This window comes from Nicotiana sylvestris, chromosome 12, assembly GCF_000393655.2.
Source record: "Nicotiana sylvestris chromosome 12, ASM39365v2, whole genome shotgun sequence".
In the NCBI taxonomy this organism is placed as follows: Eukaryota; Viridiplantae; Streptophyta; class Magnoliopsida; order Solanales; family Solanaceae; genus Nicotiana; species Nicotiana sylvestris.
This window is the reverse complement of record NC_091068.1, coordinates 1,068,089-1,083,844: the sequence shown is the minus strand read 5'-3', so window position 1 is coordinate 1,083,844 and position 15,756 is coordinate 1,068,089. Positions and strand designations below refer to the sequence as shown.

The window sequence follows — 15,756 nt, the reverse complement described above, 5'->3', positions numbered from 1 at the left end:
AAGCCTGTTTCCAAATAGACCTCCGGCATTCTTCCCTCCAAGAACTTCTCACCTTGCTCTTGGGGAGACTCGAACTCACAACCTCTCGGTTGGAAGTGGGGGTTGCTTGCCTATAACGGAGCTATAATATAGCTAGTGGGTGCTCAAGCACCCATTATATCTTACCTAAATGCTATATTTTTATAATGTAATAGTAGGGCAGTCCGGTACATTAAGTTTTCGCTATGCGCAGGGTACAAAGAAAGGCCGGACCGTAAAGGTTTATTGTACACAGGAAGCTACTAATAATATACAAAAGATATATTAGCCGAGCACCCAATTCCAACATAGCATTTTGAGATTTAAGACAGTTGAGCACTCATGACTTAAAAATTCTAGATCCGCCACTAGTACACGCATTAGCTCCGGTGAGAGGCAATTTTGATCATTAGGCTCAAGAGGAACAGCCAAATTTACCAGTTGGGATAGACTCCCAATAGTAGCATTCATCAACATAAATGAAAAGAAAGACTAAAGGAGAAAAATAATTACAGAAAACAAAGAATTTACACAACATATGGGGGTGATCATACTCCAAGTTATCCCTTAATGAGCATAATTAACTTTGAGTATTAGTGATTTAACAAAACCAATCGTTGTTTTAGCCTTAATGGGTCTTTATAGGTCTGTATAATTAAAATTTATAACAAAGACTTAATTTCATTAAGATGCTTTCATATTCATTATTAACTGCCGCCACCACCTACCATTATCAACTACCACTACCACCACCCCTACTACCACCACGCCACCATCATCCTCAATCATAACAGCCGCCATGATCGGCCATCACCACCATCATTCACACGCACAATCAACACTCATCCACCTCAACTACCACAACTAATCAGCTCATCACCATCAACAACCACAGACGGCACTGCTCATAATTATAACCTACCACCACCTTCCTCTGTCACACTACTACCACCACCCGTCATTATTAACTATCACCACTCACCATCATCATCCTCAATCATAATCGCCACCACTACCAATCACTACTAGCTACTAGCATGAACCACCATCATCAACCAAAACTACCACCAACTACCGCCTCTAGTCGGCATTCACTCGTTCGCCATCACCACTAACAACTATCATATTTTAAAAAATTATATATTTTAATGATAGAATATTACATTAGTTGGTATTTCATTTGAATTTTATGTTTATTAATTTTCAAATGAAGATAAATTTTATACATTCAGATGTTAAAAATCAAACAGTCTTAATTATTTAGTATTCAGATCTTAATACACATCTTAAGATATTCAGATGTGTATTCAAATTCAGATGTCTTAATCTTAATACACTTCTTGATATTCAGATTCAGACGTCTTAATCTTTAGAAAAACAAATGTATTGAATGTTGATATACTAGTGATAGTTAAAACCATTATCATCCTTGCTTTTGTCAATAAAGGAAATGTACCATATGATGACTTCTATTACTGCTAGAAAGTGCAATTTATCACCAAGAAGCAAACTCAATAGCATAAACAAGTTTCAATAGACTAGTGAAAAATAATTATAACTTGTGGTTGCAAGTCATAATTGATTTGCTTATTACAGCAAACTACTGACATCTAGTGCTGCAGTATTCTGGTCATCGTTACAAAATTTCTCGACTATAATCTTTTCTCGAATGCCTATATTCGTATGAAAAATGAGAAGAAAAAAAACAAAATAAGAAAAAATCCACTTAGTATCTCTATGACGTACTTTGAAATAAATTACATACTCTGCTCCCTCCCCTACCCTATAATTCTCAAGAATCATAAACTAAGTGAAAAATAAGCTTATGTTCCAATTATTTCAATGGTGTATAAGCGCGACTAATAACCTATAACTAGCCATCTGCTACATCAAATTTTGTCCTTCAATCAACGACGTTCATCGTCTCTTCTTGTTCTTTCTTCTTTTTACTTGTTTCTCTGAACGTTCGATCCTTTGACCAAGAACAGAAGACGACGATGATGATGATGATGATAGACTTTGACTTGTGGGTTTTGATGCCTCGGGAAGTGATGATTGAGCGTGCTTTTGTGCTACTAAGTGCTCTTGTGCTGCAGCAAATTTCTTGAGAGTATCGAAAAACGAGAGTCCCGGTTTTTGTTCAGATGGAGGACTTACAGGTACTATAGGAACGCGCAGTAACTTCTTAACTGCAGGATTTTTAATCACTGGCACACAAAGAAGACACAAGATGAAAAGTGGAAACATGTTAACGCATGAATGCTTGTGCAGGAAATGAACCACAATACTAACCTAATCCGTAGGAGAGTGAAAAAAGATTTGAGGTCATCCAATAACAGAATACTGCCTGCGAAGGAAAAAAAAACAACCACCAGTGATCGACATAGCACTACAACAAATGAAAGAATAACCAACCAAGAACTCAAATCAACTCCAAGCAAAAGCACATACCACGAGCGCATAGCATTTACAAGGATTACAAAGCACATAAAGGCTAACTATAGGTTCACAGAGGCGCGGAGCCAGAAGCTCGGCTACGTGTTCAATCGAACCTAGTAGCTTTTGCTTAAACAGTGCATTTGTATTAAGAAATTCATTAAATATGTACAAATTTTAAATTTAGAACCCAGTTATTAGCACTTGAAGTTGTCGTTCCAAAATTCAGAATCCATAAAGTTGAAATTCTAGCTCCGCCTCTGGGTTCACATGGTCCAACACGAACAACAATTGTGTTAAACATGATAGACACCCAAAATAAATTAGCCGTGTCTCGATTGTGACTTTTGACATGCAAAACGCTTATGATACGATCATTTAACACCTTCTAGAAGAGAGAGCCAGCTGATAAAGGAAGAACCTTTGGGTGCACCAATCCCATATTCTAATACCTTGTGTAAGGTAAATATAGTGAAGTTATCTTTGAGCAATTGAGAAGTTAAGAATGCTTATAACTTGACCTATAAAAAAGGGCAGCCCGGTGCACTAAACTCTCCCTATACGCGGGGTTTAGCGAAGGGTCGGACCACGAGGGTCAATTGTAGGCAGTCTTACCTTGCATTTCTGCCAGAGGTTGTTTCCACGGCTCGAACCCGTGACCTCCTGATTAAAGAGAACTAAATGCCGCCATGCTTCTCTTAAGCACGAAAGTTATGAAAGAAATGTTTAAGGATATCTTCAACAATCAAAAACCAAAAAGATAATGCATGTATTCAATCAGGAAACCCAGAAAAAAGAAGATGATAACAGTTAGACACAAGGCCAATTTGAAGTGAAAGCACATCATGTACTTTGATGTAGAAAAGTTCTACCTCAGATTCTTCACAACGTAAATAGAAAAGGATAGATACATGCTAAATCATTATGCAAGAGTTGGTTTGGATTATGTACCTTAGGAAAACCAGCAGTAAATGGGATAGTTAACGCAGCAAAGGCTCGTGAGACATTTTTTATAGTTTTAGCATGAGCATTTCCTTCCATTCCTTCTTGAGCATTGCACTGAGAAAGAACAAACTCCGGTTAACAAAAATTGTCAGAAATTACATTGGTGTGAAGATATCTAGATAGAGACAGCAGGATTTGTTGGAGAATATTAAAAGGTATAGTAGATGAAGGCACCATACACCGAAATGAACAAAAGGACAACTCACCTCCACCGTTATCCAGAATGTTAATGCAGTCAAAACAGGGAAGATGTACATACTATCTGGAGTAGTTAGATCAGTAAACCAAAGCACTCCTCCCTGTTTGAAAGAAGGGACTTTTTCCACCATGTTTGAAATCTGCATTTTAGGCGATAAATTTTACTTTTTAGCAATGAATATGGTACGGGGAGGGGGGAAAAGGACATTATAGATAGCAGAAAGAGGATAAACTTACAGCCATAAAGAAACTGACAAAGATTGGCCCCTGTATTAGAATTCCTTTTAAGGGAGTGAAGGGTGAAACTCCATATCTGCAAGAATGTCATAGAGTGAAAAGACATCCATCATATCGAAACATTTCAGTAAATTATGAGTCCAATTATATGTTGAGCATACATAAGATAATTAAGGACTCCAATGAAACGGTGGATTTGCATTTTAGCTCTTCCCCAAACAAGTCATACATATGATTTAATGAGAAGTTGCTTACTCCTTCATTGCTGCTTTCATTTTTTCTTGACCTTCAGCGACAGCTGCCGGAGCCATACCCTAGTAAAAAGGTAAGAAGTTTAACCAGGTAATTCTTGCACACTAGCTTAATTAGAAGAAAAAATATCATGAGCGTTTTATATAGTTTGTCACACACAGTGGAACTTGTCACAACAGTGGCGGAGCCACGTTTAACTAAGGGGTGCAACTGACACCCCTTAGCCGGAAAATTGCACTGTATTGCTAGGTAAAAGATATTGTTTTTATGCATGTATATACTATATGTTGAATCACCTTGGCTTTTCCGTGTGTTTAATTCTTTATTTTTTAACACCCCTCAGTGAAAATTCTGGCTCCACCGTTGGTCACAAAGAGTGCTGAGATAGAGAACTAAACTAGTATGGACGCGTTGATATATTGCCTAAATTTGATAGATATACAATCTATTTGGAATTAGTAACTAGAGATGATAATACAGAGGGTTAGAGTATAAGAATCTTGTACTAAAGCAGAATGGCAATGTGTAATAATAAGTAAATTTTAAAGCACTACTTAACATCCTCCAACAGGATGACATAAAACTAATAGATGTTTCATAGCTAAAAGTTATTACAACAAGGCCAAATAATGTATGTCAATGGCGAATGGAAGAGAATCATATCAAACTTACCCTATCTTGCATCTCTTGGTTAATCGCATCCAACTTTGGCTTCACAAGCTGCAAAAGACATGCATGTTAATAAATGGATGATTTATGAAATTTCATCAGAAAAGAAAAAGGATGAATTGCGAAGAAAAACCAAAATTAGCAAAGACGGACTTTAACTTAACGGGAAACAACTATAAATCTCTCTCCTTATTCTTTTTCTTTTTTTGCATTGGGCTTGTGTAAGGGATGCAGAACGAGAGATTAGATTCTGACAAATCGTTTGGTTACTTCAACATTTTCGAAAAGTATATAAAAGTTTATAAAAAGCGCCGTGTCCGCCCAAGTGAACTTCGCATATCGGGTGCCACATCAAATTAAGGATAAGGGTTGTGGTAGGTAGACAACCAATGTAAAAATAGTCAAACCTCAATAAGAATTGAATGAAACGCCTGAACAGTGTAGAATTAATATAGAGGATTCAGCCAACCAACCCAACTAATTTCAGGTTGAGGCGTAGTTAATTGATTGATAGGAAATTTATAGGAGCTTGCATTCTAAAGGTAAACATGTCTTAGATGATATTCAACAACTTTAGCAAGATACAATAAATGAATTTATAAAGAGATAAGGACCAATCCCCATGGGGGGGGGGGGGGGGGGAGTCATACTGGAAGGCCGAAGAAAGAAAACGCTCATCAAGATAAAATCATCTACAAACAACATTATGAAACAAACGTCCACTTTGAAATAGATGTTGCAACATCCCGTTATTACTTCCTCAAGTTTCAGAAGAAATAATGTTTGGCAATGAAGTGCTTAGCCTAAAGGGGAGTCTTGGAGCAACGTTAAAGCTATCTCCTTGTGACCTATAGGCCACGGTTTCGAGCCCTGAAATCAGTCAGTGAAGCTTGGGTAGGCTGCCTGCATCACACCTTCTTGCCTTCTCGGCTCTTGGGGTGCGGCCTTCCCGTTCCTTGCGTACATGGAATGCTCCGCGCACCAAACTGCCCTTTTTTTCTTATAAACTAGTATTAGTGTACGTGCGTTGCACGTGTGCATCACATTAATCAATATAAAATGTATACAAATTATCAAAAAATAGCAATGGAGTTAAAACTAAACGCAATATATGTTTAAATGATGAAAAAGATAATATTACATTGATATAATATATAACTGAATTCAACATTTTCCGAGTGAAGTTAGTGTAATGAATTCTATAGTATTTATAGCTATAAATATTTTATTATATTAGATACAAATATGCTATGTTGTTATATCTCATCCAACATCTCTTTGTAAACTTTACGTTCATAATGTCGTTATACAAAAAAATAGTTCTTCATTCAATGTTAATCAAAATTATAGCCAAATGAACCTCTTCTTGTGTAAAAAAAGTTGCCTGAATTCTTATTGATTTAAGTCTAAATTTACTTCATGCAATAGTCAATACCATCCTAAACTCACTCCGGATGTACTCTGCTAATAACAATTTTGAAATTTCAAGAGTTCACAATGTTGAGGTCAATTTCTTAAAATTATCAGAGGGTGAGGGGGTGGGGGATGACAAATTTATAGTTATTTCAAGGGTTCCAAATACATTAATTTAACTTAGGTTTAAAATATTAACTATAGTTGCACATTCACATAGTATGGTGGTAGCTTAATTTATTTCTAAATTAACACCATATTAGTTCAGACTTCTAGAAATTTAAAGTTAAGATTAAATCAAAACTCTTAAAAATTTAACAGGAAAAAGCGAATATACATTGCTGATGGATGTTCCATATTTTAGGCAACCAATTATTGGCAATTTGGAGGAAAAAAATACTATTATATACCTTAGAGGCTAAGAATTAAAAAAACTTTAATGGTCACGTACTAAACTCCAAAAGGATATTTATAAAAACTGGTCAAATAAGGAAAAATAATAATAAAGTAAATTTGAATAAACTGGTCAAAAACTTGAATTTGAAGACCTAATATTAGGATCTTCTTAAATAAAATTTTAGTTGATTTTGAAGTCCTAAATATTCGAAAAATAATTAAATGACTATTTTGTTTGGTGTGAAATTAATTTTTAAAGGATAAAAAAAGGCGAACGATATTTCGATAGGGACTTTATAGTATAAATATAGATGAATTTAGGCTTGTATAATTTTTTTATTCTTAAATATGATATTGAATAATTATTTTGGGTGCTTAATTGAACATGAATTAATTACTTTATATGATTAAATAAGAATACTTAAAATACATATTTAATTATTCACATTGAAATAAATTTACTTAGAAGTTACTGTATTAAATAATTTTAATTTAATGTATGTGATTTTATGTCTCCATTTTTTAATTTTTAATTAGTAATTAATTGAAGTCGCCATCGTTCTCATCTTGATTTTATACGTATTGCACAAAGGATGTATTGTCTATTAGTACAATTTACATAAGGTAAAATATTTATTGATTTTAAATTCCTAAATATTAGTACTTCCTACCTATTTTAACTGGGAAAGATTTAATATCAAAAATTTTAGTTGATTTCAAAATCCTAAACATTAGGAAACAAACCAAAGTTACAAATTTGTCCATTGTAAAAGTTATTTTTAAGGTAAAAGATGGACGACATTTACAATTTTCTGGCCGTGCAATATAATATATATATATATATATATATATTATCCAAGAGAAATAATTTGGTACATGTTTTTTTTTCTTTTTCCGATTCAGACCCTCGTCCTCCCTTTCTTTTAGCCAAACGTATATTAAAAAAAACCCCTAAGTAAAAGGATTGAATGTAATGTATTACAGTCAAACCTCTCCATAATAGCCTCATTTGTTCCGAAATTTTTTGGCTGATATAGTGAAGTGTCGTTATAGAGGACATATATTATAACATAATATAATATTCGGTTCTGAGAATAACGCAGCTTTTATAGTGAATGACTATTATATAAGGATGTTGTTAGAGAAAGGTTTGATTGTATAACCTAATATATATGAATACTTAACGAAACTTTTGCCTAAAATATTTATAGAAAATTTAATTGGTTAATGTTTAAAAAAAAGACTCCTATTGCTAAAAGGATTCCAAAGTGCTCATGCTTTTCCTAATATAACTTTAGGAATTGAAAGTGTTCCATCAAAGGTTTTTACATGCAGACGAAGCGTACAAAACATTGTGCTTTTCCGAAGCTATTTTATTTTTATTTTTTTACATATATGTTATATTATATAGCTCAAATAAGGAAGGATTTGGTACACAATCTTTAATTGATTTTTTTTTTTACATATATGTTATATTATATAGCTCAAATAAGGAAGGATTTGGTACACAATCTTTAATTGATTTTGGAGTCCTAAATATTAGGGAATGAATTAAAACTATTCCTAAATATTAAAAAATAATTAAATTACTATTTTATCCAGTGTAAAATTAAATTTTTAAGGGTAAAAAAGGCGAACGACATTTCGCTAAGGGATTTCGTGCTTTTAATATAGTATAGATAAAATGCTTAGCCTGAGCTTGACTTAACTTGAGTCAAACTTTCTAGTTGGCATATTTTTTGATAAAGTAATAATATTATTTGATTAGGGACAATTACAATATACAAGCAATATAATAAAAAGTAGAGAACCTACATCAAGCTGTGTAGTTTATAATCGACTTAATCTTGGGGCAACCAATTTGAGCTTCACCTATATCATGATTGCTCAGTACATTTTCAATACAATTTCTAAAATTATTGTACATCATATTAAGATATCAAGCACATCCATTACAATTCTGGAAAATGTCAATGCACGTTAACAAAGACCAAAGACATTCTCCCCGGTGGCCCTCTGCTGTGGTGTTTGGGAGCAAGCCAAATCATACTTTAAGTTTGAAAATTGGTGGCTGAATTCTGAAGGTTTTGATAACAGAATAAAGAACTGGTGGACAACTTTTGAATTCTCAGGAAGACCAGACTACATTTTAGCTTGCAAACCAAAAGCCCTCAAAGGCAAGCTAAAAGAATGGAGCAGAAGTTGTAAGCGAAATCTGGGAATGCAAAAATCTAAACTGATGAGCCAATTGGCAGAATTTGATACAATACAGCAAGCAAGAGCTTTGACAGAGGGGGAGTCAGTGAGGAAGGCAGCTGCCCTCATGGATTTTGAGGAGCATCTCAAGAATGAAGAAAGTGCATGGAGACAGAAATCTAGGTCCCTGTGGCTCAAAGAAGGGGATAGAAATACAAAATTTTTTCATCGCACTGCCAATGCACACAAAAGGTACAATAATATTGATCAATTGGTGATCCAAGATGAAACAGTGGAGGAGCCAAGCAGAATAAAGAATGAGATCATTGAATTCCATAAGAAGTTAAACACAGAACCTGAAGAGTGGAGACCTGCCGCCAATTTTGACAACTGCCCCACTATCTCAGATTTGGAGAAGGAATTTCTACAAAGCAAATTTGAGGAGCAAGAAGTTCTGAGCTGTCTGAAGAAGTGTGCTAGTGACAAGGCCCCAGGCCCTGATGGTTACACAATGGGTTTTTACATTAAGTGTTGGGATATTGTGAAGCAGGACATCATGAAGGCTTTCAACAATTTTCATTCTCAAGAGATGTTTGAGAAGAGCTTCAATGCAACATACGTAGCACTGATTCCAAAGAAGACAGGTGTTAAAGAACTGAGAGAATATCTGGCCAATCAGCCTGATAGGGAGTTTCTACAAGCTGCTCTCAAAAGTTTTGACCAAAAGACTGAAGAGGTTGGTAGACAAACTAGTAGATGCTCAACCGATGGCTTTTATCAAAGGAAGACAAATAATGGATGCAGTGTTGATAGCCAATGAAGCAGTGGACTCAAGAATCAAAAAGAAAAAATCAGGAATTCTATGCAAACTAGATATAGAGAAGGCCTATGATCATGTCAACTGGAGTTTTTTGTTGAAAATGCTAGAACAGATGGGTTTTGGACAGAAATGGATCAATTGGATGAAATTATGTATCTCTACTGTCAGATTTTCCATCCTCATAAATGGATCTTCTGAAGGTTTCTTCCCTGCCAATAGAGGTCTAAGACAAGGTGACCCCTTATCTCCCTTCCTATTCATCATTGCCATGGAAGGTCTAAACAACATGGTTAAGACAACAAATATCAATAGATGAGTCAAAGGCTTTGAGGTTGATAGGAATGGTGCTAATAGTCTAGAGATCACACATCTCCAATATGCCGATGATACTCTAGTCTTCTGTGACGCTGAAGAGGAGCAGCTTAGATATTTGAGGATCATCTTGGTTTTGTTTGAAGGAATTTCAGGACTTCACATCAACTGGAGAAAGAGCCATATTTACCCCATCAATGAAGTCCACAATATGGAGCAACTGTCACTGGTATTGGGAGGAGAAGTAGGGTCTCTACCTTCCATCTATCTGGGGATGCCTCTGGGTGCAAGATCTAAATCCAAAGAGATTTAGAATTCAGTTATTGAAAAATGTGAGAAGAAGTTGTCAAGATGAAAGCTCAATATTTATCAATGGGGGGAAGGCTAGTCTTAATCAACTCAGTTTTAGATTCACTTCCCACTTACATGATGTCCTTGTTCCCAATTCCAGCTGGAATTATACATAGATTGGACAAACTCAGAAGATCCTTCCTTTGGCAAGGGAATAAGGAGAAAAAGGCCTTCCATTTGGTCAAATGACCAAATGGAAATCCATCACAGTGATGAAAAGGCAAGGTGGTCTGGGAATCAGAAACTTGAAGAATCAAAGCAAGGCGCTCAAAATGAAATGGCTATGGAGGTATTCTCAAGAACCCCAAACCTTATGGAGCAAAGTGATCAAACCAAAGTATGGGGAGGAAAATAACTGGGTGTCAAAGGAAGTGCATCATATGGAGTTAGTGTGTGGGAACTGTGGCCTACAATGAAGAATCACACTTTCATAAGAGTGAACAATGGAAGGAAAGCTTCATTCTGGAATGATAACTGGTTGGGGCATGGATGCCTAAAGGAACTCTACCATGATATGTTTGGTTTGGCACAAAACCAACAGAAGACAGTAGCTGAGATGTGGAGTTCTCAAGGATGGGAACTAATTCTTAGAAGGCAGTTGAATGACTGGGAGATAGCAAGATTAACTGACCTTTATAACAAGCTGGAGACATTTAAAGGAATACAGGAAGGGGTGGACTTACTTTGGTGGCAGAGGCATGACAGAGGGGTCTATCAGGTGAAGGCAGCATATAAGATTTTGAATCAAAATAACCCACAGATAAGAGATTGGCCATGGAAGCATATATGGAAAACTAAGATTCCCTCTAAGGTAGCTTATTTCACTTGGCTACTAGCAAAGGAGGCTGTATTAACTCAAGATAATCTCATAAAGAGAGGAATCTCTTTGTGCTCAAGATGTCTTCTATGTGGGGAAAGTGTTGAGACAGTTAGCCATCTATTTCTACACTGCAAGATAACAAACCAACTATGAAAATTTTTTATTAATCTTAGGGGTATTTCATGTACAATGCCCCATAGGATCAATGAAGTTCTTTTTAGTTGGGAAGAAGCTGGAGCTGAAGCAACCAACAGATATAGATGGAGGATTGTCCCAGCATGCATCTGGTGAACAGTTTGGAAGGAAAGGAATGCTAGATGTTTTGAAGACAGAAGTAACTCAGTACAGAAGATCAAACTCAATTGTATTCTTCTTTTTTGTTTTTGGTGTAAACAAATTTACACAGAAGATACATTGTCAATCATAGACATATTAGGATCTTGCTAGGATTGCACACTAGCAAATCTAGTTAGCTTTTACCTGTAAATATGGTTTCCAGTTGTACTGATTTTATAATATATTCAAATGTTATCATTTCAAAAAAGAACCAAAGACATTCAAAGATTAAGAATTTATGTAGCAACTCTGCATGCTAAAATATTACTGTTTTTTTTTTCTTCTTTTTTTAAGCTGGAGAAGAAGTTAACATAGTTAGGGCTACGAGAAGAGAAATCAGCTGTCTCTGCCTGCTTTAGACAACAAAGCAGCATAACCACCTTACTCCGTAGATTTTGCGAAGACAAAATTTTCATTTCGCACAGCATATGTATGTCGAATTGAACCTGTTTAACACAAATTTTGTACTTTCTAGCCAACTTGAACAAGTAACAAGCAAAAGATAATAGTGATCAAGTCGAGCCTGAGCGTTGTTATAGTGTTATCATGAGTTGGTTAAGCTATGCTAAATCCAAGTCAAGCTCGAGCAAGTAGGTTTATGAAACAACTCAAGTTCACGCACACCTGTGGTATCTGTCTGATAAAGACCAGTACATTTTATATGACCATGACAGTAAGGTTAAGATCCATTAGAGAAAAACTTACCGCCAATTTTGAAGTGGCTTTGAGCTGATTAATCATTAATGGAAGGGTTATACATCGAATAAGAATAGTTGTAGCGATTATTGATGCCCACCTGAAATATATTTCCAAAATGAAGTCGTCGGTCATTTCGTGACAATATAAAGCACAAGTTGATTTTAACTCGTGAATGTTACATTAAAACGGCACAACCAAAACAGAGAAACAAACTATGAACTTTAAGGTTTCCTAAGTATTTCAGATGAAACATTTCCTATGTCTGTCAAAATTCCGAAATTAAAAATACATCAAAAGTTACAAAAAGAAAAGAAAAAACTTCAATATATGCAAGGGTTCTCAAGTGTTTAGAATTAAACAGTTCTACAGTAAGAGTTCCAGCAAACATCTGTCCATCTCCCGATTAATAAATGTCCAAAAACTAAATCAATCTAAGTGACATACTATAAATTCAAATATCATCTCAAATTAAACCTCAACGTTTTATTACCCTATCAAGTTCTGGAAACACACATGCACACATTTTTATATAAGAAATACAAGTAAATAGATTCATAAACCATATTATCCCTCTCTTTCTCACCTAAAAATTCAGAGACATATCAAGGATTTGAACATTATGGTTTCGAGTTTGGGATTCAATACCAGAACTTATTTGATTTATTGGGTTTGAAATCAATTATTTCTACTTCTTTAATAAATTTATATAAGATTGAGCCAAAGCTACCCATAACTTACACTCTAGACTGGGAGATTGAAAGCTTGATGGAAATGATAGCCAAAGTGGAGGCTTACAATATTGATGGGAATGCTTCGGACATGATGAGATGGGGCAGTAAGGGTAGTTTCATTGTCAAAGAATGTTATAGGCAACTCATTTCTCGGAATCAAGTTCTTGATGCATGGCCTTGGAAGCTGATATGGAGGACCAAATTACCAGTGAAGGTCATTGGTTTCAACTGGACAGCCCTACATGAAGCTTGCCTAACTCAAGATAATCTCAACAGAAGAGGGTTTCAACTGGTTAATAGATGTTATCTATGCAGGAGGAACCAGGAATCTATCAATCACCTCTTCCTGCACTGTCCAGTAGCCATTGATATATGGAACATGTTCTATAGTATTTTTGGGATAAGTTGGGTCATGCCATAAAATCTGAGAGATGCGTACTTGAGTTGGAGTCTTTGGCCAGTTGATAATTCCATCAAAAAGATCTGGATTATGATACCTGCAGTTATTTTTTGGTGTTTATGGAATGAGAGAAACAAAAGATGTTTTGATGGCATCTCAACTCCAAACCACTCTATTAAAGCCAAATGTTTAACCAATCTTTTTTGCTGAACAAAGCTGTCCTCAATAGTTAGTACCGAACACTTTTTGGAGTTTATTAGCTCTCTTGTCCTAGATTGAGACATTGTATAGGGGCTAGCAACTCACTTTTGTTTTTTGTATATCTACTTCTTGTAAGTAGCTTCTTGTACTCTTGCATCTTCTTGATGCCTTTTAATACAACAGTTTATTTCATCAAAAAAAACTTACACTCTACATCTGCCTCTGCCTAAATTTTATCAAAAGAGGAATAACTATACCACACTCTTTCCTTTTTACTACTACATCAATAGAAACAACAAGCAATATACCATGCTATTCTTAACAATCACCAACAACTACAACTACTACTACTACGCCTCAGTCCAAACAAGTTATGTCAGCTATATAAATCCTCATTGACCACGTTACTCCATTCAAACTCATCACATGCCAATATTATGCAAAATAGAAATAAAAAATTAATCTTACCAATCAAATCCAGTAAAAAAATGAACATAATCAATCAAGTACTGCAACGCCTGCACGGGCAAATACGACTCAGCAGCAGCAACTGCCACCTCATTCACTGCTGGAACTTGAGAAGTTACAACCTCGACAGCCTTATCTGCCAGCTCAGCAACTTCACTTATGTACTCTATCTTTTCTGCTCCACCACCACTAACACTACTAGACATATTCCTAGTGAACACTGAACCCAAATTCATACAAATCATGTGTGGGGAAGGGCGAAATCTTCGATGTTGAAATGGGCTTTTGGGCCCATTGAAACTGTTAATTCCTCTTCTCACATAATGGGGCTGTAAAAAAGTGGAAAATCTTGGATTTTTACACATGGGTTCTTGACTTTGTTTATCATCATCATGTGAATAATGAAATGCTGGTGTAACAACTCTTTGTTGCTGATAAAGAAACTTAGCTCTTGTTGTTAAGTTCCTCCTATAAGCCATTTGAATTTGCTTCCTTCAAAAAAAAAAAAAATGAAATTTTTAGCTGCACAAATTAGTACATCAAACACCAAAGATTAAACCTTTATAATTCTTCCCAAATGGGTGTTAGAGTTACTCGATATATGTCCTAGCTCGGACACCACAGTCACAAAAAGTAAGGAAAAAAATTGAATCTTTATAATGATTCAACTATAAAGGGCAGCATGATACACTAAGCTCCCGCTATGCACGAGGTCGGTGAAAGGGCCGGACCACAAGGGTCTATTATGCATTTCTGCAAGAGCTTGTTTGCCAACTTTACCCGGCTCCCCTTCAATCATTCAGCAACTATGATGCAAAGAAAATATCTACAAAGACATAGGAGGATCCAGCATATATGTATAGTTATATATTGTCTTTTAAAAAAATAATTTTTAGCTGAACAAGTTAGTAAATCAAACACCAAAAAAGATTAAACTTTATTATCATTCAGTAACTATGATACAGAGAAAATACCTAAAATTGAAGAATATGAAAGCAATATTCAAAACTAAAATTTCAGATCCCAATTATTTCTATTGACAATTCAAAACATAAAGAAAGACAGCTTACAGTTAATTACAGGAACTGCTAAAATGGGCAGGGTTTTTCGGTTTTTTGGGGGTTTTAGGAGCAAGATGGTGTCAGCCAGTAGAAGTGATAATACAAAAATAGCCCTGGCGCAGACTACCTCTTTATAAGAATTACACTAAACACCCCTGTAATATAACTCAATTATACTCACCCCCTGCATTACAAAATCAAACACTTTAAATTATTTAGTGTAATTAACCTTATCTTCTCTAAATTAAAGTTAAGCTGTAACCAGTTACAATTTGAATATGTAAACAAAATTGGCTAATTTGAATGTGTAACCTATTTTGTGATAAGAGAAAAATATCATGCATAAGTTGAGCTGGAATTTAATTTTTAGTATTAAGAAAAAGGAACAATGAGAAGAAAAAGTTCACTTTTCAAGTTTGCAAAAAAAAAACTATAATGCTGAAAAATTAAAAGTAAAGTGGTTTATGCAACTTTACAAATGATGAAAGTAGTTGTGCACGTAAAAAAAACCAAGACAAACAAATGAAGAAAGAAAAGGGACAACCATAGCTGAAAAGAGGAAACCAAGAAGGAATAAAATCATTAGTAGCAAGTGGACATGTGCTACTTTTGAAAGAAAACTTTGTCACCAAAACCAATTTCAAGACACAAAGTTTAATTTGCCAAGTAGATCCAAGTTGTCGTGAAATCAATTTGGCATTTGTTAGTTGACAACTTGGGTCAACTTAAATGAAAAG

The 15,756-nt window shown here is 35.2% G+C and overlaps 1 protein-coding gene across 2 annotated transcripts; it reads right to left on the bottom strand.

The window, feature by feature from the left end:
- Window positions 1-1,533: 1,533 nt before the first annotated feature.
- On the bottom strand, window positions 1,534-15,124 carry LOC104234501 (mitochondrial inner membrane protein OXA1-like). 2 transcript variants are annotated; one of them, XM_009788071.2, is made up of 10 exons: window positions 15,029-15,124; window positions 13,959-14,450; window positions 12,165-12,255; window positions 4,819-4,866; window positions 4,150-4,208; window positions 3,895-3,970; window positions 3,666-3,797; window positions 3,406-3,513; window positions 2,311-2,365; window positions 1,534-2,225 (listed from the first exon to the last, which is right to left on the bottom strand). In XM_009788071.2, the coding sequence occupies exons 2-10, from the start codon at window positions 14,435-14,437 to the stop codon at window positions 1,936-1,938; spliced, it is 1,338 nt and encodes a 445-aa protein (XP_009786373.1). In that variant the 5' UTR covers window positions 14,438-14,450; window positions 15,029-15,124; the 3' UTR covers window positions 1,534-1,935. The 2 variants fall into 2 exon arrangements, with proteins under 2 accessions (XP_009786373.1, XP_009786375.1); XM_009788073.2 differs by lacking the exon at window positions 15,029-15,124 and adding an exon at window positions 14,933-15,014.
- Between the last annotated feature and the right edge of the window lie 632 nt (window positions 15,125-15,756).

Excerpts from the sequence above, each read along its gene's own strand:
- LOC104234501 (XM_009788071.2), bottom strand. The coding sequence starts at position 14,437 with ATGGCTTATAGGAGGAACTTAACAACAAGAGCTAAGTTTCTTTATCAG. Across the intron at positions 3,514-3,665 it reads CATTCTGGATAACGGTGGAG|TGCAATGCTCAAGAAGGAAT; the intron begins GTGAGTTGTCCT and ends GTTCTTTCTCAG. Across the intron at positions 2,226-2,310 it reads TTCACTCTCCTACGGATTAG|TGATTAAAAATCCTGCAGTT; the intron begins GTTAGTATTGTG and ends TTTGTGTGCCAG.